This window comes from Micropterus dolomieu, linkage group LG12 (genome assembly GCF_021292245.1).
Source record: "Micropterus dolomieu isolate WLL.071019.BEF.003 ecotype Adirondacks linkage group LG12, ASM2129224v1, whole genome shotgun sequence".
Taxonomy (NCBI): Eukaryota; Metazoa; Chordata; class Actinopteri; order Centrarchiformes; family Centrarchidae; genus Micropterus; species Micropterus dolomieu.
In genome coordinates, this window is record NC_060161.1 from 12,184,740 (window position 1) to 12,206,682 (window position 21,943).

Below are 21,943 nucleotides of genomic sequence, written 5' to 3' on the forward strand. Positions count from 1 at the left end.
TGAAATCTTTTCACCATCATAATAACATTTTAATGTCACATTGTCTCCAACATTGGCTGAGACAAACTCACTCTCTTGATGTAGAGACGTGGTCAATTTAGCTGAATAGAAAACAGACAAAGAAAGGGTACAATCAGTGCAAAGACAAGTTTCTCATAACGATTATAAATTGGATCAACAATGAATATACTTCTGTAACGATACAAATACTTCCTCAAAATACCCAACTTACCTAATCTCCACAAGCAAAGACAAGTCAGATATGAAGCAAACTTCAGAGATGTCATCGTGATCAAAATGTCTTGATGAGTGTAGAGAAGATCCATACGTTCTCTACTCTTAGAGAGAGGACTGTATCTGATTGGCTAACAAGAAGTGACACTGAATGTCCTATTTTAGTAGCAGTGAACAGTTGAACCGTGCCCCCTCCACTGTCAATTCTCGAGTCAAGACATGTGGAGAGAGCTACTAGAACCACAATATAAAGTCACTAAGAACAGGAATAACTTGTTAAAAAAGACAAGTGGAGTCAAGCAAATCTCTTGTCCACAGTCCAGTCACTGTCATTAGCGGAAAAATCTGAAATAGGTTCCAACTGGTATTTTAGAGAAGGCTCCTTGTCCTGTCCCCAACATTGGTTGCATTTCGGTGATGGCATATTTCAAGTAAAAGATCAGTCTTCCTGTGTTCAAGCTTTGCTATGACCTAAGTTTCCACCAATGGAAAACTGTTCACAGGTTATGCTGTAATAGCAATAATTCCCTCCATCATTCTCTGCTGTATGGACTGTAGGTTTGTGTGAGATGTTGTTACCAGTGGCAGCACAAATGGAATGTGTTTTTGTTATAAAACAACACTAAGGGCCCTATTTAAATGATCTATGGTGCATGGTCTAAAGTTCACAGCGTAAGTGCATTTAGGGCACGGCCCACTCCACTTTTGCTAGTTAAATGGTACATTACAGAGGGAAAAGATGGAGAGAGAGACGGAGGTCATGTGGGTGAAAGAGACAGAGAGGGAGCGTATGAGTATAATCAGAAGTGTCGACCTGATAAAAACTAACATTAGGGCCTAATGTTGGAGATGTGTGGAGACGTTATATATCCTCTCCTATAAACGTTATTATAAACTATGACGAATTGGTTGTGTGTCACATCTCTATCTTCCAGGTGATTTCTTTATTGTGTGTTGTTATGACGTACGAGTGTTTTCTTTAACAGTTTAGATTAGAGAGGCTGCTTTCAGTCATTTAAAATGTTTACATGGGTGCCGTAATGCACTCAGCAGCAAAGCAGCAAAACTAAAAACTGTAGTTAAAAACTTGACAGGACAAAAAACACAATTCAGTTTTTCACAATTCTGAAATACGTTTAGATGCTCTGATGACGCTCAGGATTGACCAGGAGGACGGCTGCTTTACTCCAAACAGTTTCACTGTATGAACGTGGACTGTGTGTGAGACCTTTAGGATGTGTAGAACAACTCACAACATTGATTATCCTGCGTACAGGGTCGCTGGGCCAATCAGTCAATCGCAGGGGGCCCGAGCCAATCCCAGCTGACATTGGGCGAAAGGCGGGGTGCACCCTGGACAGGTCGCCAGTCCATCGCAGGGCCACACATAGACAAACAACCAGTCACATTCACACCTAATTTAGAGACACAGGGAGAACATGCAACTCCACACAGAAAGGCCTGGGATGACTGGGGTTTCGAACCCACAATGTTCTTGCTGTGAGGCGACATTGCTAACCAACGCACCACCCCGCCGCCCATGGTGGGGCGACAATATGCATGATTTTATTTGACCGAATGCCACAAAATGCAAAACAATGCAGGTGCATTTAAAATGTTGCTAGCATATATTGTTCGTGTCTCGCCTGTTACTAGAGGCTGTTTATACCTGGCATTAAAATTAGTTTTGGGTGATCGGATTGCAATCAGATAGTGCTTGACCACTTAATACTAAAGACCTGAGGACGGATTGGGATCCAATCAGCAAAACCACCTGCCCATATACAGCAACTATATGGGCGGGAAAAGCAGTTGCAAATAAAATCCAACAGACAGACAGCTGACAGAGCAAACCATCAGCTGCTGGGGGTGCTTCAGAAACAGTCAGGGGATCACAAGAGTCAGTAGGATTAATCCTCTGAAGATCATGGCTGTGCTACTATATATAGAGTATAGTATATATATATATACCATATAGTACTATATTTTCATCGCAGTTGTTTTTGTTGTTGCAGAAAGTAGCTAACGTTGCTCATGAAATTACACTTGGATCTAAATTGTTTCTTTTACTTCTCCCAGACCCACATACTGTGGGCACTGTTTGGTTATTCTATAAGGGGAATGTAATGCCTTTGTGTCAGGCAGAAACACAAACATTCTGTGGGAGGACATGAAAAGCAGCTTAGGCTAAGAGCAAAGTGCCACTCCCCAAGACTGGATCTCTTTTTGGCAAAGAGTTAAACTGCATTCTTAATGATAAAGACAAAACAATGCAATGATTGGCTGTACATGCATTAATGTTACAGAGTTTCTATGTGTAGATTACTAGTTATTATTTTATTAAACCCTAATTTAGCCTTTTGACAGATTCATTGATCTACTAAAATAGTTGGGGCATTGGAGTTATACTGTGTGGCTGCTGTGCATGACAACGCTGCAGAGACTTCCTGTCTGAAACCACAAAGACAAAGAGAGCAGAGGGGCTCAGAAAGGTGCATGGCCAAAGTATATTGAGAGCTGATCGTTGACTGCCTTCCTTACAAGATCCTTACTTTTCTCACAATGTGTAATAAACAACCTGCAAAGACATTTTGGAAAGACACATATTAAGGTCTGACAGATTGGTTCCCGCCATGTTCAAAATGTGGATTCAAAAATGTTGTGTTGGCGGTCTTGTTACCGCCCTGCTGTGAGAAGGCCAGCCCTGCTCTTTCTAACCATGCACCCGGAAGGAGACATATCTGTATCAATCATGCCTGACGTTTAAATGTCCATCTTAAATTTCAAAATGTATAGTATGTTAACAGCACTTGAGATGTGAGCATGCTGACTACCTTACTGTCACTGAGAGTTTAATTAGCTTTTTTATTTGCTTTTGAAGTAACCACTAAGACGGACCCAATAATGGAAAGTTTCTCTTTCTGTTACATTTTACTCACAAATTCTCCCATGCACTTATTCTAACACTAGGAGAGAGAGAGTAATCACACTTGAACCCCACAACCCATCATTTTTAAAGTGTATGCTCAAATTGCATCTACTAGAATGCTGTCCAATGACAACAACTAATCTTCCAGTGTGTTCACTGTACCAGTGTCAAGGTTTAAATTATGACAAGGAAATGAGACATAACTGATACAAAGTATCTCTCGCTAGGTAGGGGGTATTAAACAGATGGGTGTGGCCTGTTTCTCTGATCCTGTACACACTGTCTATGATGGAAGTAGCGTGTTTTATGGTTTGAGCAGTGCAACATAACAGATACACAGTTTCTCTGCAGGTCCTCCACAGTTGGTACTGATTTTGTTTTAATGCTAATTTTCTATTGTGAATGCTCAACTACCTGAGCCCACAGCCACCACAGAGATAGGTTGTGTGTAGTTGTGTGTCTGTATGTTGTAAACCATAACATACGTTATAACTGTAAACCTAAAAATAGTGAGAGTAGAAGCAGATAGCACACACATTGACAACATGGCTCATACTTATCAAGAAACCCTTGGTGCCAAAAGCACCTATTTCATTTGTTTATTGCAAGGCAAGACTTGACATTGAGTATAATGAGGTGAAATTAGACAGCAAATAATACATTATATAGATTTATAGACAAGTTCTTCTTACACAGAAATAGATGAAATGTTCCCAGCTCTATTGCCTTACACCGGAGTACAAACATTCACTCTGTGTGTTATCCTTCCGTCTAGTTGATGTGTTGACCTTGAGCTCCCTCAAAGCTGCGTAATGGAGGTTGTCTGAATCTTGGTAATCCTGGTAATAAAATATAATTTTAACATGTAATCACCATAGTAATGCAGGTCAATTGTCCTTTAGACCTTTTCCACAGCAACAAAACGACACGTTACTAAACATGTAGTTCATATTGGCATTCACATTCAGCTATTGTAATGAAATACAGTCACCGGCCACTTTATTTGGAACACCTTGCTAGTACCCCCTTTTGCTTTCAGAACTGGCTTAATTCTTCATGACATACTTTCAACAAGGTGTTGGAAATATCCGTGAGAGACTTTGGTCCATATTGACATGATAGCATCACGCAGTTGCTGCAGATTTGTCGGCTGCACATCCATGATATGAATCTCCCATTTCACCACATCCCAAATGTGCTCTATTGGATTGAGATCTGGTGACTGTGGAGGCCATTAGAGTACAGTAAACTCATTGTGAAGTACAAGAAACCAGTTTAAGATGATTTGAGCTTTGTGATACGGTGCATTATCCTGCTGGAAGTAGCCATTAGATGATGGGTACTCTGTGGTCATAAAGGGATGGACATGGTCAGCAAAAATACTCAGGTAGGCTGTCGCATTTAAATGATGCTGGTACTAATAGGTACTAATGGGCCCAAAGTGTGCCAAGAAAATACCACCACCAGCCTGGATCGTTGATGCAAGGCATGATGGATCCATGCTTTCATGTTGTTTTTGTAAAATTCTGACACTACCATCTGAATGTTGCAGCTAAAATCGTAACTCATCAGACCAGGCAATGTTTTTCCAATCTTCTATTTTACAATTTTGGTGAGCCTGTGTTAATTGTAGCCTCAGTTTCCTGTTCTTAGCTGACAGGCATGGCACCCGGTGTGGTCTTCTGCTGCTGTAGCCCATCTGCTTCAAGGTTCGATGTGTTGTGCGTTCAGAGATGGTATTCTGCATACCTTGGTTGTAACGAGTGGTTATTCGAGATACTGTTGCCTACTTCATCTTGATCTAGTCTACCCATTCTCCTCTGACATCTACAAGGTATTTTCGTCCGCAGAAGTGCCGCTCACTAAATATTTTCTCTTTTTTGGACCATTCTCTGTAAACTCTAGAATGTTAACAAGCAACTTATTCTCTAATAAGCATTGTTATGGTGGTGCGATATATCAAAAATACTCACCCCTGCATTTGCAGCCAAGTCAGCTGAAGATCTTGAGTCTGGTTTAACAAAAAACAACATAAGCCTTCAAAATTCACTAAGTTGGTGTGGAGAAGATGAACGTTATGATTTTACATAACTACTACTCAAGTACGATGGAACACAAAGCACAGCACAATAGCACAGCAGCATACATGAATCAATAAAGACCCATACTACTCCATCTACTTATGGCCTCTTTAGTTAATAATCGTATAAACTGGCACAGTTTTCCACAAATTGATGACTGAAAATCTTTATGTGTAATTTGAGTTGCTGATAAGATGGAATAAAAACTATATTCCCACGGTGTGCATAAGTAATTATTATCATGGAATAGGTTGATTTCTGACGGTCTTGTTTGATTTGGTTAACTTTACTTTTTGTATCAACTTCAAATAGTTGGGCCTCCACTATACAGTACATAAATACAGTAAATGACAGTTAGCTTACCTGTATTTTGGCAGCAGTTTTTGTTGTTCATTGTATAGGCTGCATACGCCAGTACAACAATCAGGATGGTGGTGAACAACAAAGCTCCAATCAAGAAGTACACCAAGACAAAAGAGTCCTCTTCATCTACAGATCCAGACGATAGGAGACACAACAGAGCTGTAGAATACTGATACAGTATACACTATATGAAACATCTGTTATAATGTTACTTACACTCCAAGTCCAACTTTTTGTGGTCTCCAAACAGTATGTGTCCACATGAGGCAACAGCACAGTATGTATCAGCATGAGAAAGATTCAGGCTCTCCAGTGGCAAGTTGTAGACACAGGTGTGTGTTTGTGTGCTGGAATTCCTCTCACACTGATCGTTCCTGCCTCCATGAGTGTAAATGAGTCCTGGATGAGATTCTTCAGAGTTTTTGAACCAGTAAACACTATGTTCTCCATCACAGGTCCCAGTGTGTACTGTACAGTTCAGAGTCACAGAGCCTCCTGGCTGGATGGGCTCAGATGCTGACTGATGGACCGAAGCTGGTATGTTAAAACCTGAACCCTTTACACTGACAGTAGCGCCCTCTACAAATTCCATATCGTACGCATAGGAACCTGTACAGTAGTAAGTAGCTGAGTCTGAAATGGATAAATCCGAGATTGTCAAGTGATTTTTACCATTTCCTGTGTCTAGTGTGAAACGAGGGTTGTTCTCGAATTCATTACGAAAGTTGCCATTTTTGTCATGTTTATAGAAGGTAGAGATGAGCCATGGCTTCTGTCCCAGAGTTTGCTTATACCAGTAAAACATCACTGCGTCACCTTCGTAGAAACATCGCAAAGTCACGTCCTCACCAACATTAGCTGAATAAAAACCACTGTCTTGACGAACATATATGGAAGATTTCTGAGTAGTTGTCTGAGCTGAAGAGAAAAAGATCCATAAAAAGCACGTTTAATTCAATGATTAAGTTTTTAATAATGTCTGCATGCAAAGTTTGTAAATACAAATACAGTAACACCAGACAACTTACCCATTCTTCCCAAGAGCAGATAAATCAGATACAGAGCAAACACCAGAGGTGTCATTGTGTTCATTTCGCCGTGTTGAATGAAGTGAATCTCAATTCTCCGCTCTATAGAGAGAAGAATCTGTTTGATTGGCTAACAAGAAGCAACACCTAGAATCCTGATTTGGAAACAATGAACACACGTTCAGTGCTGCTTTAAATGCATTGCATTAAGCAAGACCTGCAAGCTTAAACAGGTCTTCTAAGAGACGCACATTTAATGAGGCTTTAAAATGTTCAGTCAGAATGTGGCAATATCAAGACTCACTTATTAGACTTTGTTACTTACACTTAAATAACTAACTAATGTTCTGTAAATGGTTAGTTGGTGTTAAAAATAAGTCATAAAAGTTTTAGGTTATGCAACATTTAAAGTATGTTTCTCAAAGATGTCTTCAATCTTTTTTTGTTTAATAATCAAGGTTGAAAAGTGCGAGTAGTTGTGATTGCTCACATGCAAATTGCTCACAAATCAGCTGTTTGGGTGACATTCAACGTTCCATGTATCAGAAATGGTGTGCTGAGTCTATAATATCCACAGTTCTTGTGAAACATGTTGTCAGTGCCAGCACAGACAGAATGACACTGTGTGGGACAAAAGCTGGCCAGAATATTTGATCAAAGATAAATCAAATGAAATAGCCAGTGCCAACAGGAAGAAGGTGGAGGTGCTGTAACCTAATAGTATGCCCATGTTACATCAGCAAGTTAAACAACTTATGTTTGTGTGGTTATTATTAGTTCATGCAGCGAAGGTTACTGGTAACAGTAGTAGTAGAAGTTGTGTAGGGATGTTCATTGCTGATCCTCACCTGCTCCTACCCAAGCACATCATGACCACTGTTTCAGTGATAGTAAATGTAATGATTGTGTGTTTGCTGTCAGGCAGAAATACCAGGTTTCTGTTGGTGGACATGACAAGATGTTTAGGCTAACACCAACATGAGCACATCACTCCCTAAACACGGCTGACCCTGATGTTTCTGGCAATGATTAGCTGTACTAAACTGCACCCTAAATGATTTTGAGAAAAACACTGAAATAATTATATGTTGTAGATTTACTAGATACTATTTGACCAGTTCAAGATAACTCAACACTGTTTTAGCTCTTATGACTGATTGATTGATCATGAAATATATTAGAGAGCATCAGTAAATATTGGAATACGCATTGATAAGTTTGATAGCTTAAATAATATCTTCTGACCTTAAAATAGTCTGGGCATTAAAGGCATACTGTGTGGCTGCAGTGCATGAAAACACTGCAGAGACTTCCTGTTTGAAACCATGAAGACAAACATGGCCAGAGTATACTGAGAGCTGATCTATGACTGTCGACCACACAGAGGCTAAAAAAAGATCCTTACACCTCTGGGCTTGTGGTGCAGCTCATTTACAGTAAACAACCTGTGAAGAATAACAGGCATCGCCAGTACACAAAGGGTCGGCACTCACTAATGGACAGATTGGTTTCTGCCGCATGCAACATGTGTATTTTATACACGAGCACGCTAACAAGGCTTTAAGGAGTCGTGTCTGTAGCAAACCTGCTCGGTGTTTGCAAAGTCATATCGATTGTGTGCCACTGACTCTGAGATAGTGTTGCTGAGAGATGGTTGCACTTTTGCTTGACTAACCACAAACAAGAAAAAAATGATTTGTGTTGTGAGCAACATTACACTACACATGTACAGACGGTCAATGATGAAGGTTTTGCTTTTGTAAAATCAAGTGCCGCTCATGCCGTGGGTTTGAACTGTTGTTTTTATATTCATTTTCCAGGCGTGCAAACGGTATCTCTCTCTCTCTCTCTCTCTCTCTCTCTCTCTCTCTCTCTCTCTCTCTCTCTCTCTACCAGAGTCCACAATCACCACAGTCATCAGGTCAGTTATGTGTGGTTGTGTGTTTGTACATGGTATGGTGAGAGTGGAAATACGGCACCTATCTCGCATCAAAAAGACCTGGGTTAACTGTTGCTGAAGGAACACGTTTAATTGGTGCTTTACAACATTCATTACATGAAGGTGACATCTGACAAACTTGTTTCTTCTAAGTAAGAGAGAACAAACAAAGCATGTCTGCTCTACTGCCTTACACTAGAGTACACACATTCACTCCAGGTGTCATCGCCCTGTCTTCTCGGTCTGTTGGCCTTGTTCCTCCTTAAAGCAGCATAATGGATGCTTTCTGCTCCTTGGTAACTCTGGGAATAAAATAAAAAGGGCTTAGTTGTGAAATTAGTATTTGTCTCATGACTGATATTGACAAGTATTGAAAACAGAACCACTGAAAATATAGTCTAAATCAAAACAAATTAAAAAGCACTGCTAAAGTAACTTCCATTGTGAAGGTAAACAGGTAAATTACTTTTGTAGAGTGGCATTAACTCTGCTGTTGAGGTTTTTGTATTTTAAGCAGTGGATAACCCTCCCCAGAAATAATATAAACTAGAACAACAACAGCACCAATTTCAGTCTTGCACAATGACTGTCAGCCACTGATTTACATTCTACAATCAGTCCTCACAAGGGTATGTAGTAATTAAAGCAATATATTAATTATCCAAATTGTTTGCTCTTTGCTCTTCAGTGTCAATCCTCATGCTGTTAAAATTGCTACATTTATAGTAGTGCAACACTTTGAAATACTCACTTCTACATTAGGAGCTGAGGCAGTTGAGGATCTTGCTTGAGGATCTGGTTGTGAAAAAAAAAACAACTCAATTCACTGTGCTTGTGGCTTGAGGAACAGAATATTAACTTAAATGAATCACTGAAGACCCGCAATAAAACTACTTCATAACACCAGGCAGTCTATATAATATACTGTTTTAATTTCTGAGCTCTATGTAAAAAATTAATTGTCGTGACTGGCTTTATTTGCCATGAGTGACTAGAAATCTGTATCCATGAAGCACATTGCAACACTAATGATGTTTGCAGCTGATTAAACGCACACTAATAAACATATATTTCCATGGCATGTATCTTTAGTGCGTTTTCTGCAATATATAAATGAACATGTTAAAATCTAAATACATGCTGATGTACACACTTTTTAGGTTGTAGTCCACTTGCTGAGTGAACAAGACCAAAAAAACTGAAATATGTTGATTGAAGAGTTTCTCTTGTCTTAACTAGTTTGACGTAATGAATCATGTATTCTCATTTTTCGAGTTCTTCACTGCTCTTTAATATCAAGTACATTAAACAAACATTATCACATTTAAAGAATGACAGTTAAGCCTACCTGTGCATTGGCAGCTGTTCATCTTGTACATTTTATAAGCTGTGTATGCCAGGACAGCAACCACAATGGTGGTGAATGTCAAAGCTCCACTCAAGAAATATACCAAGACAAGAGAGCCCCCATTTTCTGCAGACGGATATTACAGAGATGTCCATCTTTTTAAAATATGTTTTTCAAATTTGATTAGAAAGTAACCATAACCATTTAACAAATCTTTGCTAGAATGTTAGTTACCTTTGAATTCCAGCTTGGTCCCATTTCCAAACAGTATGTGTCCACATGAGGCAACAGCACAGTAGAAGGTCACATTGTGGGAAAGATTCAGGCTCTCCAGTGGCAAGTCGTAGACACAGGTTTGTGTTTGTGTGTTGGAATTCCTCTCACACTGATCGTTCCTGCCTCCATAGGTGTAAATGAGTCCTGGATGAGATTCTTCAGAGTTTTTGAACCAGTAAACACTGTGTTCTCCATCACAGGTCCCAGTGTGTACTGTACAGTTCAGAGTCACAGAGCCTCCTGGCTGGATGGTCTCAGATACTGACTGATGGACCGAAGCTGGGACTTTTAAACCTGAACCCTTTACATGGATAAAAAAGCCCTCTAGGAAATCATACACGTATGAATAGCCACTTATACAGTAATAAGTAGCTGAGTCTGATATTTGCACATATGAGATTGTTAAGTGATTTTTACCAGTGGTAGTATCCAGTTCAAAGCGTGGATCGTTCTTAAATTCACCATTCAAACTACCATTTTTGTCATGCTTATATAATTTAGACACCAGCTGTGGTTTCTGCCCCAGAATTTGCTTATACCAGTAAAACATCACTGCAACACCATCTTTATAGAAACATTCCAATGTCACGTCTTCACCAAAACGAACTGATACGAAACGTAAAGATGATGATTGTTCAAGAGCTGTCGTATCAGCTGAGGAGAAAATGGAGACCAAGCAAATGCACAATTAACTTGACTTGCAGGATAATGTAGATGACAAAATGTAGTGCAAGCAATGTTTTGAAGAAAAAAACATGACAACATGAAAACGTCCAAAAGTTACAACTTACCCATTCCCCCCAAGAGCAGACATGTCACATACAAAGCGAACATAGGAGGTGTCATTTTGGAAAAATTGCCGTGGTCCATTGAGAGACTCTCTATACGTTCTCTGCTTTTCAGAGACAACCCTGTGTTTGATTGGCCAATCAGAAAGACTCTGAATGATCACATGGTCAGTGAACAGAATTTGCAAAGATTTGTTTTCAAAAGGGTGTCAGGACATACAGTATTTAGGAAATGGACACAAAATCCATGTGTTATATATCAGGTTCAGTTTGCACACGAAACTAGGGATGTGCATAGGGATGTGATATGCATCTCGATGCATTGCCAATGATTTGATAAATTAAAGATACATATAAAACAACTACCAATGTGGTACGGTACGATTCACCCCCATTGCGATTTGATTTTATTCAACACAATGCGATATGACATGATGCAAAAGTAGTACAAAAATAAGTATTAAATGCTATTCAATTAAACATGGTGGCAGACGTGTCACATCATGTCACTGCTTCGGGTGAGTTAGTTTTTAGGTTAGTCTTGCTGCTGTGTACTTCATAGCAACACGGCATGTTTTGCAAATTACATGCATTTTGTCTCTCTTGAAAAATTCCTAAGGGTCTCCAAACATTTGATTTGTAGGAAATAAATCGGATTTCACTAAAAAAACAATACATCTTGCGTTCATCCGAAATTGTAACCAATGCACCTTGAACTTGTGTACTTGAACTTGAACGATGTGAATCAGTTATCTTACCATGCCTACATTAGAACAATGTCTTCCGAAGTCAGTGTAGTAGAATTGGCCGTCATGAACATGATAATACTACTGAAACATCTGCCCTTACGTAAAGGCTTCTTCTAACCTTAAGCAGTGTTAAATGCACACAAAATGAGACTGTAAAATGCCTTAAGATAATGGTGCGTTCCATTTACCTTGGAAGTCGGAGCTCGGAACTGGTAATGATGTCATACCCGAGTTGACCAAGATTGATGCCTCTGGCCACAGTTAGCAAAATCAGCTGATAAGGCATTACACAGTATTTTCCACATACAAACATCGTAGCAACATGCCTACAGATAAAAGTTGGACAGGACTGTGTGTACAACTGATGAGAGCAAATAAGACAAAAGTGCAATAAATAGTATATTAATACAGCTTTCACTACTGTTCATTCCAGTGTTAGCCAACTTGGATGTTGAGGTCAGGGTTGGTGAGGTTCTCCCGACTTTCCGAGTCAGTAATATAACATAAGGGGGCATTCCCGTTCAAATGTCCGACTTGGATTTTGGAAATTCTGACTTCCCATGTAAAATGGACACTACAAAACCGGTTGCTGCTGGAATGCGCTGTGAAGAGGTCAAGATTCAAACCATATACATCCCTCGTCTTGACCTTGCTCCCATTACTGTTTGCTACATCGAGACCTGTTGTTTCTTAATGACCATATTAGACAAATATTACAAAGAAGATATGTAGTGCCTTAATAGAGTATTCCTCTTCACATGGTTCACCATTGATAATGTTTTTTATTCACTGACCTTTGCACATAATTTATTATCCAAATCCTTCATAAAATATCTTGAAATATTGTGATATTATTTGGCCATTTTGCTCATCCCTTTGGCATAGTTTCTTTGGCACGGGAACATTTTGATCTTTAGTCTTTTGAGACCAGTGGATGAATGTTTCTGCTCCATGTGACTTGGTGCACTTTATCAACCCAAAGAACCTCGTATTGGACCTGAGTTGTGAGCTGAGAGGTTCTGGGTCTGCATGATCATGTCTGTCCTCTTCCTCAAACAGTGGACAACTTTATGGTAAGTTTCCTAAAAAGTATAACTTTGGGTCAAGTTCAGGCATTTGAATTTTAGGGAAGTGAAACTGTGAAAGTAAACTGTTATGGTTGACTGAAATAACATTTTGATCGACTGAATAGAAAGCTTCACTCAGACCAGGCTTCCCATGAGATAAGAAACAGATCTGGACTGTTGGGAGTTGTAGGTATGTAAAAATCCTTTCACTTCACTGAAGTCTGTTGTCTTGATTTTCATTTAATTTCAATGACAAAACACGGCTTGCTTTAGTTCTTCTTTTGTGCACAGCATGTTTTCTGCAGCTAAGACATGGTGCTTGTTTCACAAGGTTCAGTGCGGCGCACTGAGGTGCAAGATGCTGTGGCCTGAAAGCTACCGGCCGCTCTTCCTGTGTTGAAGCTAGGACTTAATGTTTCCACTAATGGAAACTTGTGCTCTGTGTTCACACCACCTTCACCACAGGAGTGAAAGGTAAACGGTGAGAGCAGGCTACAGGTTGAAGGTGCGACCGGTGCTTATGTTTCTAGCAAAAGAAGATATTAATAGGTCTTGGGGGATTTTCAAGATGCTGCTTTGTCTACGTCTGTTTACAGTATTATATTGTATACATGAAGATGCTGATCCATGTGATTGTTGAACACTTTCAGAACAAAATGAACATACAAAATACTGCAAACACATTACACAAAAAAATGGATTTAATTTTTTAATACTATACATTTAGTCATTGACAGGAGAGAGAGATAATTAAAAAAGTTTAAGAAGTGGTGAAGTCCTATTTAACTTTTCACTCTTTTCGACTCCTTACTCTGGAGTATACACAATCACTCTCCACGTTGTCCTCTTGACGAAGTCGTTCGCTCTTTCTGTTCAGACTCAGCGCAGCATAATGGAGAATGTCATCTTGGTTCTAGTAATGACAAAATGCAAATTATGTGAGATATACAGTATAGTACTTGAAGTAAAAATACCATAGCTATTATTGGCATCTTATTTATTTAGCGGTGTACATTTGGCTTGTATTATTTCACCTACCATGGCATCAGAAGCTGCTGAACATGTCACATGAGAAACAGTCCCTGCAAAGTAAAATACATGAACAATCAAACAACGTCAATACAGAAAAATATGTAGATACCTTAATTCTGAAATTCTTACCTTTGCAGACAGAGCATGACTTTTGTTTCAACTTGTACATGATGAAAGCCAAGACAAGGAGCACGATAATGGAAACTGTCAACGCCAGACAAAGACAATACACCAGGAGGGGGAGTTTGGTAGAACGTCCTAACATGCAGCCAAGAGAAAACATATTTCACTTTCCCTGTTATATATTTAGATTTATGGAATAAATGTAGTCAATTTGACTTGTTCAGGGTGGGAAAAAACAATCATATGCAATATCAGTTATTATAAGCCGTTATCGCCTACCTGTAATCTCCACTCTGGTTCCATTTCCAAACACGATCTCCCCACAGGAGGCCAGAGCACAGTAGTACATCCCTGCATCAGAGGAGCTCACAGACTTAATAGCAAGGTTTAAAGTGCAGTTTTTCATATGAGACTCTTCACTGGAAAGGTTTTGACACTGTCCCGCGCTGCGATACATGACTGCAGGTTGACCCGCTCCGTGTCTGAACCAGTAGAGGCTCTGCTCCCCTGCACATGGTTCAGCGTATGCTGTACAGCTCAAATTCACAGAGTCTCCAGACCAAAGTGGCTCCAACGCTGGTTGATGGACAACAGCTTGGATGTTGGACAGCGATGTTTTGACATGAAGAAAAGCTCCTTGTCCAAATTCTATTGCGTTGAATTCTAAAATCCCACAGTAATATGTTGCTGAATCCAAGAGTTGAAGGTTGGTGATTATGAGATGGTTGGCACCGTCTTTACCTTCTGCTGAGATTTGAAACCTTTCTTTATATGCAGGGTAGATGGTAGCATCTGGGTTATGCTTCATCCGAGTTGATATAATAAGAGGCTTGCTTCCCAAACTTTGCTGGTACCAAGAAAGGAAAGTTACTGCATCATCTCGACAAAAGCATCGCAAAGTCACATTCTGTCCGGCTTTAGCTGTTATGATGCCACTATCCTGAGTTATACCTGAGGTCTTGTTAACAGCTGGAACCTGAGCTGTGTAGAAATGCATACAATAATATTATTTATACATTTTTAAACCTCAACCTTCTCAATCAAAATGATATTCATGAACTCATAAATTATGAAAATGGTATAAAATAACTTACAGATTTTACAGAGAAGCAGAAGTAAAATGTAAAGTGGCATCATCCCTGAAGCTTTGCAGTCTGTATCTTCTGTGTTGACGTACTCACCCAACTCTTATAGGAGACGCAGGCTGTTTGTGATTGGCCAAGCAGACTGGTTTGATTAAGAGCAATTTGTTCTTTTGAAAACGACGAGTCTGATCGGGTAAAAAAGAGTTGTAATTTTATGGGGTTGAATCTTTTTTGTTACATCACTGTTGTTGCACGTTTGAGGACAGTAGGTGTGACAACCTGTTTTTATACCATGAAAAGGAAAGGAAAGTCCATTTCTGAATGGAGGCGTAGATGTTGGTGCATGTCAGTGTTTATTCCCCACAATATGCAAGGTGCTTAGAGGTAATTTTTTTCATTTTGGAAAAACATGCGGTATAATTCAGTCATGACACAAATGTGTCATTCTGTTTGTTAGATTCAGATGTGCATGCATTATGTGATTACTTAAGAGAAAGAAAGAAAGAGTTTTTTTAAGGGATGTGTGTGTTTAAATGGTTAAGTGGGCTCAAAGGGAGTGTGTGGGAGGGAAGCAGACAGAAAAAAGAAAAAAATCAGTTCAAATGATCAAACCCATCTAAAGTACTTTAAAGTTAATGTTCATAGCATAATTCGACATTGTAGGACCCATCATGCCACTGATGCCCCTCAGGTTAGATGTGACAGTTGTTGCTGGCTCTCTCCCTATTCATTCAGATGGGTGTGGCATGACTTGTCTATAAGAACTTTGGTCATAGTTAGTGCTTATTTGTAGCAAGCCTCTGGGGCTGAAAGATGAAGCAATTCTTCGAATGGCCACTTGAAGCTGGCTCCAAAAGCGAGTCAATCTCCGTAAACACCCCTGTAAAAACCTTTCAGCAAAAATAAACATGTTTACAGCCTGGTACAAAAAGTGGTCTCAGCTACTTTCCATATTCATGACAATTGCATTATATATATAATGTATGCATAATTCAGGACATGGCTGCTTTGAGAGACAGGTGGGTGCCCTCTTAGTTGGCTAGACTCTATAGATGGTTCAGCAACCAGGCTTCATTTGGCCTGCCTCAGCTCCACCTCTTTTTTGGATTAGCCAGAGTGGCATTTTGTAGTAGACACCATGTCAACTACCGTGGTGCGCTGCTGACCGTAGCTCATCATAACCCTATGCACTGCAGCCTATCATTGTTTATACAGAACATTTCTTTCACCCTGCGCAGTAGTGGTCCTGCACCCAGCCGGCTCAGCTGTCAATCATGACGTATAAGCTTCTCTTTTTAGAAACCAATAACTAATTAATATCAAACATATCAGAAAAATGAACATACATTAATGCACATTAGCTTGATAAGAACTATCTAAAACAACAGAAACTAAATGTCTTCCACATGGCCTATCTGCTGACATGGAGGGGGCGGGGTGTAGGACCTATACTACAGCCAGTCACCAGGGGGCAAACGAGATGATTTGGCTTAACTTTTGGGGAGCTAGCTAGCTAGTTTTCCAAGCTTGCTAATGTTAGCACTGGTTCCCACTATAATTTAACTTTTGTTCATGCTATTTCAGTGCCTGCATAGTCAGTGTTCGTCCCACAAATAGACTGTATAATAAGTGGATGTAGTCATCACGGCGTCACCCGTTGGTTTGTGAACTGCCGTTTTGAAGTTTGGCTGATAGGGCGCTGCCATGTTGAGTTTTTGCAACCAGCTGCACCGGACGTGACCATATTTGGACGAGAATGTGGAGCTAACAGCCATGTGTGGAGCTAGCTAGCTTTCTTAGCTAGGTGCATCTGTAATTCACTGTCATTTTAACTGGGATGATCCTTTTGTCTAGTGAACAGTCTTAAAACTAAATGTACTCACCAGAGAAAGTGATTAGCCAACTCCTAATATTCTTTTTCAACGTTGGTGGTTAAATGTACACAGTGCCGTGGGTACGAGTCACTCTAGCCTCTAGGCTGATTGACAGGTCGCCATGTTAACAACTTGTCAATCATAGATAATCCCGCCCTGAAGCATACTCTGCTTTATGGTCTATTTTCCGATAAAGGGGACCATAATTTACTAAATGATCATGATATTGTGTTGAAAAACTCTTTAGGAAAGGGTTTACTGAGGCAATAAATCAGGTGAGAAGAAAAGTAATTTTACCATTATTTCTAATGGAACCGGACTTCTTTTTGCAACAAGAAGAGTCACCCCCTGCTGGCCGTTCAATAGAATACAGGTTTGAGAGACTTCCGCATAGGATTCACGTTTCAGACTGGAAGCTTCCTGCTTAGTCCCACACTAAGACAGGAGACCGGCTAGCTAGCCATAGCTGTTCATGGGTTCAGATGTGGTTTGGACAAATGACCACAATGTTAAAAGTCACAGCAAGAAATCTGCCTTCCCATGCGTGGAAATAAACAGAAATTTGCACATAGTTCCAATCCTATGCCAAACTGCATCAACGGGTATTGTGAGCTAATATCCTGATGGTGGTGCTACAGAAACTGTCTAAAGTTTAAAACTTCCCATTCATAAATCATTCAAAAGTGGAAGGAATTATGAAGTCCATCATATGTTTTTCTCAAAAACTAAAACTAATTTAACACTCTCAAATGTTTTGCTTCATTGACAACAAACGTGCCACACTGCATCTTCAGACTTTCCCTTTGGAGTTATTACACATTGAGCCCACATTGCATCAAAATGTTTAATGTAGTCCTAAATTCTTGCTAAATGATTCTGCAGTGTTTTTTGACATTTTGATGTCATGTTAGATGTAATAATGTCATGTTAGATTTCCTGATAATTTTAGAATTGTGTCTCAAAAACAAAATTGTTGACAGTAGGCCTATACAGCATCTTTAAACATCAGTTTGTCCGAGCAGTTCTGCTGACACACCCTCATGTATTTGTCATTTAGTCCTCTTCCTGTTTTCATCTTCCTCCTCTTTCTCCTTCTTCTTCTTCCCCCTTCATAAGCCCAACCCTAACTCACTGCTGTGCAGCAGGAATCATTTTTATTTTCACATTTTATCATGCCTTCTACAAATCCCATATAACCTTGTGTAACCACTTCCTCATTTATTCCATTTAGACTTCATTTCATTTCATCACATCACAAAATTGCGTGAAATACAATCCACCAATCACATAATTTCTGTATGCACATTTAAAAATAAATGGTGGTAGTATTGTGGTGTATTCCGGGAAATCCTTGACAAAGAGAGTGGCAGTCATTTAAAGTACACATTATTTGTAGGACATGACTTAAAAAGAAAAACTGAATTTATTAAAAAATACCATTATTATCCTTTAAACAGAAGCTGGCTAGAGAGGTTTGTGGATATGATTTTCAGTCACATGGTGCCTGATTTTAACGTGGTTAAAAGTGTTCACTTTATAATATATATTGTATATAATATATAGTGTTGTTGCAGAGAGAGAAATGGTCGGATTGTTGTCAGGCATTTGCACCTTTAACTTTAACCAGCTTCAGTCCTTCGGTCTAACTCTGTCAGACCCTTGCAAATTTAATAGCATTGTCAACACGTGGAGTTGACCTTTACCCAGAAGAAGCGGGCCGCTGAGTGTGACTCAACAATGCCCTTTGATGTTCGTGGCCTGTACATGCTTTCACAAAACTGCGGTGAAAGTTCTACAGTTGTTGACTCAGTAGAGACGAGGCATTACTGACCAATGCTTTTCTCACTTTAACCCATACTTCCTGAGTCGTGCAAAGTGACAATAGGACGGCCGATTGTTTGCTGTTTCTCATTGAGCAATCATAGTCATAGCTCAAAAGGAAAATAGATCCTCCCATTCTAGTTTTAAGAGAATGTGAGTCAGACTGTATGGCAAAAAGTAAAAGAGGAAGCAGTGCTGTTACTGTTTGTCTTCAATGTCACATCAGTGTCATTTGGAACTAGGTGCTCAATACTGTCAAGTTTTGTGCTTCCCAAAAATGTGTGGGTGGAGGACGCTTTTTGCTCTTGCTCTGTCATTTCATCCACACATGTATTGTGCATTTTAAGAAAGCAATTCTGCCCAAAATCTTGATAAGTAATGAAAGTTGCTACACATGGAAGAATTTGGCCCTCAGGCCACCCTTTCAAGCCACAAAGCCTTACTACTTGGTTAGGTTTAGAGACCTAAATTACTTGGTTAGGTTTAGAGACTCAAACTACTTGGTTAGGTTTAGGAAAAAAGAAAGGCAGAGTCTTTCTGCCAGAAAACCCTGAAGGTATATATATATATATTTATTGTCATTTTAATAATAAGTCATGGAATCTTTTATTCAGCAAGCTATGGAAAACTCTATTCTCAAATTCACCATCGTGTATCACTGCTATCTCGCTGCCTTTAATTGTTAAATGTTGCTACCCTCCCTTTTGAAGTCCTACAACTTCATCATGCTTTCAACTACACACTTACAAAATAATCTTTTAATGGTCCACTAAACCTCAAACAAGTTAGATTTCTGGTTACTGGTGAGAAATCACATTTTAGATTTCATGCTAAGCTTCAGTGGAGCTGCTGCTGTGGTCTTTTCACTCTTCATACACAAATGATGATGAGCATCTTGATAGTGTTTTGTACCAATATGTGGACACAATATAACAGCTAGAGTGAATTTTCATAACCTTTGAAAATAAGTCAGATCACTTGGGCAGCAGATGCATCTTGTGGAAAAACTAGACTTTTGTGTTTTTGGCATTAAGGAGTAAATCAGGTCATTTCGGAGCGAGTATACTTCCTCTGTACAAAAAACAATCAGAAACATTTAGCTAAAACAGGAACATGAAGACAACCTTTAACTAGAAATAAGAAAACCTGCAGTTACAGAGAGGAGAAAGCAAAGCCCGACCCCCAACAGCTTTGTCATAATGCTCCTCCTCCCTCCTCCTCTGTATCTGCTGCCACTTCAAGTCCCCTGTACCAATGATGTGCATGCCTTTTAATGTTGTGCCTTTTATCAGTTGTTTTTTTGTTTATGTAAGTTCCAAGTGCGATTTAGACTTTTTAAGCTGTTAACAGGCTGTATGAGTGTAAAATACAATTCTGCGAATGAGAAGTGAAAGAGCGAAGGTGTTATTGTGAAGCTACTGGAACAAACAAATATAGCATCACAAATAAAACCACATAGACATCCTGTCATGGGGGGGGGGGGGGGGGGGGGACAAAACAAAACCACCAGTGGGTTGAACTTGACGTGAGCAAGCTTGACCAGAGCGGGAACTCAGAAGAGCGACATTTCCCTGTTATTTTCTTTCCTTTTAGTCGGCTCACTGTCTCGTCTCTTGTTTGAGCGAAACAAACACCTTTATTACAATGTTCTTAACTGATGCTTTGTTTTCTGAGGAGGGATGGGATATAGGAAGCCCATTTGTTACAGTGAAAATGTTAAATTTACTTAGATTTGATCATAATACATGGTTAAGACAACTAAGGCTGACCTACTCACTGAGGAAATTGCCTGCTTAAATTTGAAAAAAAATGTTTTGACCAAACTCTTAATACATAGTGACATGACATGTTGCTGTCACAGTGCTCTGGGGCTCTGAAAAAAGGGTTGAGACAAGACTTTTATGTCAGTTGACCACAACAATACCTCCAAGCACATGACTCTGTGGGTGGAACAAAAAGGACACACCTCACAAGTTCCTCTGAAATGTTCAAATGCAATTATTGAGCCTTTCTCTGTGGTTTGTTGCCTTTAAATAACATATATGTCGTAATCTTAGATCTCTGGTGGTCACAGCAACATGTAACTGCTGTGTGATCAGTTGAACAAACATCCTGATGTAGCACTTGTGAAATGTGAATCTACTGTTGGTGTGCTACTGCTCCCTACTGACCAAGAGCTGAAACTCCATACAACACATTAAAAAGAAAAGACCCAGGCCTGCTGCTGAATTTAGAATCCCTAAACTCACAAATCCCTTCATTTCTCATTGCCTACACCATGTGGTCATTGAGAAAACACTAACATTCAATATTGTTCACTCAATTCAGCAAAGTTTGAGCTCAATTAGCACACAGCTATCCAGGTGGAAACACAAAGAGTCAAAATTGATAACACACTGATCAGAAGCTTCAATAGATAGATAACAGGCCCGGAGTCAGTTCATTCAGTTTTGGAACAAGGGATCCAGAGAAATCTGAAGGAAGAGGTAGAGATGAGGAGGAGGAGGAAGAGGTAAAGGAAAAGGAACAGTAGGAGTTGGAGGAGGGGATGGGACAGGAGGAAGATGAGGAGTTGCGGAGGAGGGCAAGCAGGCAGGGAGGCTGACTGGGCTGGGCAATCACCTGTGCAGCTCTACCTTCAGAGCTTATTTAGCCAGGACTGATCAGTCTTTCGTGCTCTCTCCTCCTAGGTCGCCGTCCTACTGGGTTTGTCTTGTGTTTCTTCTTTGGTTAATCCTGACAACTATCTCACTCATCCATTCACTGCTGACACAACTGATAGTCATACTTTGCCACACAACATAATATTGGTGATCATTTGACCCTTTTACTTTTATAATAAATCATACCATTGGCATGCAAACCTCCTTTTTGTCACGGGCTAAGAGCTGGCTTGTGACATACTGTACAGTTCACTAAGGATAAAAAAAAAAGTGCAAATGTACATTTTGTTGTGTTCATCATGTGAAAAGGTTTTTGAGGGAGAGAACCACAAGCAAAGTTACTAATAACCAGTTTTTGTAGTATTGTTTTGAATTGATCTCAGCAGTGTGTAGGACTGTGGTGTGCGCAGAGGGGGTGCGCTGTGTGCAAAAAGTGAAACTTTTTTTGATATTATATTCATTCATTACACACAGACCGATATATTTCAAATGTTTATTTCATTTAATTGTGATGATTAAAACTGACAACTAATTTTATAACCC

General features: G+C 39.7%; 4 protein-coding genes across 5 annotated transcripts in view; 1 reads left to right on the top strand and 3 right to left on the bottom strand.

Annotated features, from left to right (window-relative positions):
• Positions 1 to 3,713: 3,713 nt before the first annotated feature.
• Positions 3,714 to 6,690, bottom strand: LOC123980568. Its single transcript, XM_046065011.1, has 5 exons — positions 6,636 to 6,690; positions 5,824 to 6,525; positions 5,608 to 5,733; positions 5,137 to 5,174; positions 3,714 to 4,002 (listed from the first exon to the last, which is right to left on the bottom strand). The coding sequence occupies exons 1-5, from the start codon at positions 6,688 to 6,690 to the stop codon at positions 3,883 to 3,885; spliced, it is 1,041 nt and encodes a 346-aa protein (XP_045920967.1). The 3' UTR covers positions 3,714 to 3,882.
• A 2,013-nt stretch (positions 6,691 to 8,703) lies between these two features.
• Positions 8,704 to 11,878, bottom strand: LOC123981094. Of its 2 annotated transcripts, none has more exons than XM_046065737.1 (5): positions 11,745 to 11,878; positions 10,157 to 10,499; positions 9,923 to 10,048; positions 9,326 to 9,369; positions 8,704 to 8,876 (listed from the first exon to the last, which is right to left on the bottom strand). In XM_046065737.1, exons 1-5 carry the CDS (start codon positions 11,745 to 11,747, stop codon positions 8,757 to 8,759), a joined length of 636 nt encoding a protein of 211 aa, XP_045921693.1. In that variant the 5' UTR covers positions 11,748 to 11,878; the 3' UTR covers positions 8,704 to 8,756. The 2 variants fall into 2 exon arrangements, with proteins under 2 accessions (XP_045921693.1, XP_045921692.1); XM_046065736.1 differs by lacking the exon at positions 11,745 to 11,878 and adding an exon at positions 10,990 to 11,044 and having other exon boundaries at positions 10,157 to 10,852.
• An 885-nt stretch (positions 11,879 to 12,763) lies between these two features.
• The window catches only part of LOC123981093 (prostaglandin D2 receptor 2-like), a 25,629-nt gene continuing 16,449 nt past the window's right edge, over positions 12,764 to 21,943 (top strand). Inside the window, exons 1-2 of the mRNA XM_046065734.1 lie at positions 12,764 to 12,808; positions 12,928 to 12,992. The gene's annotated coding sequence lies outside the window, so the exon portion shown is untranslated. The remainder of the gene's footprint in view (positions 12,809 to 12,927; positions 12,993 to 21,943) is intronic.
• LOC123981095 lies at positions 13,486 to 15,107 on the bottom strand. The gene is made up of 6 exons (XM_046065738.1): positions 15,052 to 15,107; positions 14,909 to 14,938; positions 14,237 to 14,804; positions 13,964 to 14,092; positions 13,841 to 13,884; positions 13,486 to 13,715 (listed from the first exon to the last, which is right to left on the bottom strand). The coding sequence occupies exons 3-6, from the start codon at positions 14,763 to 14,765 to the stop codon at positions 13,593 to 13,595; spliced, it is 825 nt and encodes a 274-aa protein (XP_045921694.1). The 5' UTR covers positions 14,766 to 14,804; positions 14,909 to 14,938; positions 15,052 to 15,107; the 3' UTR covers positions 13,486 to 13,592.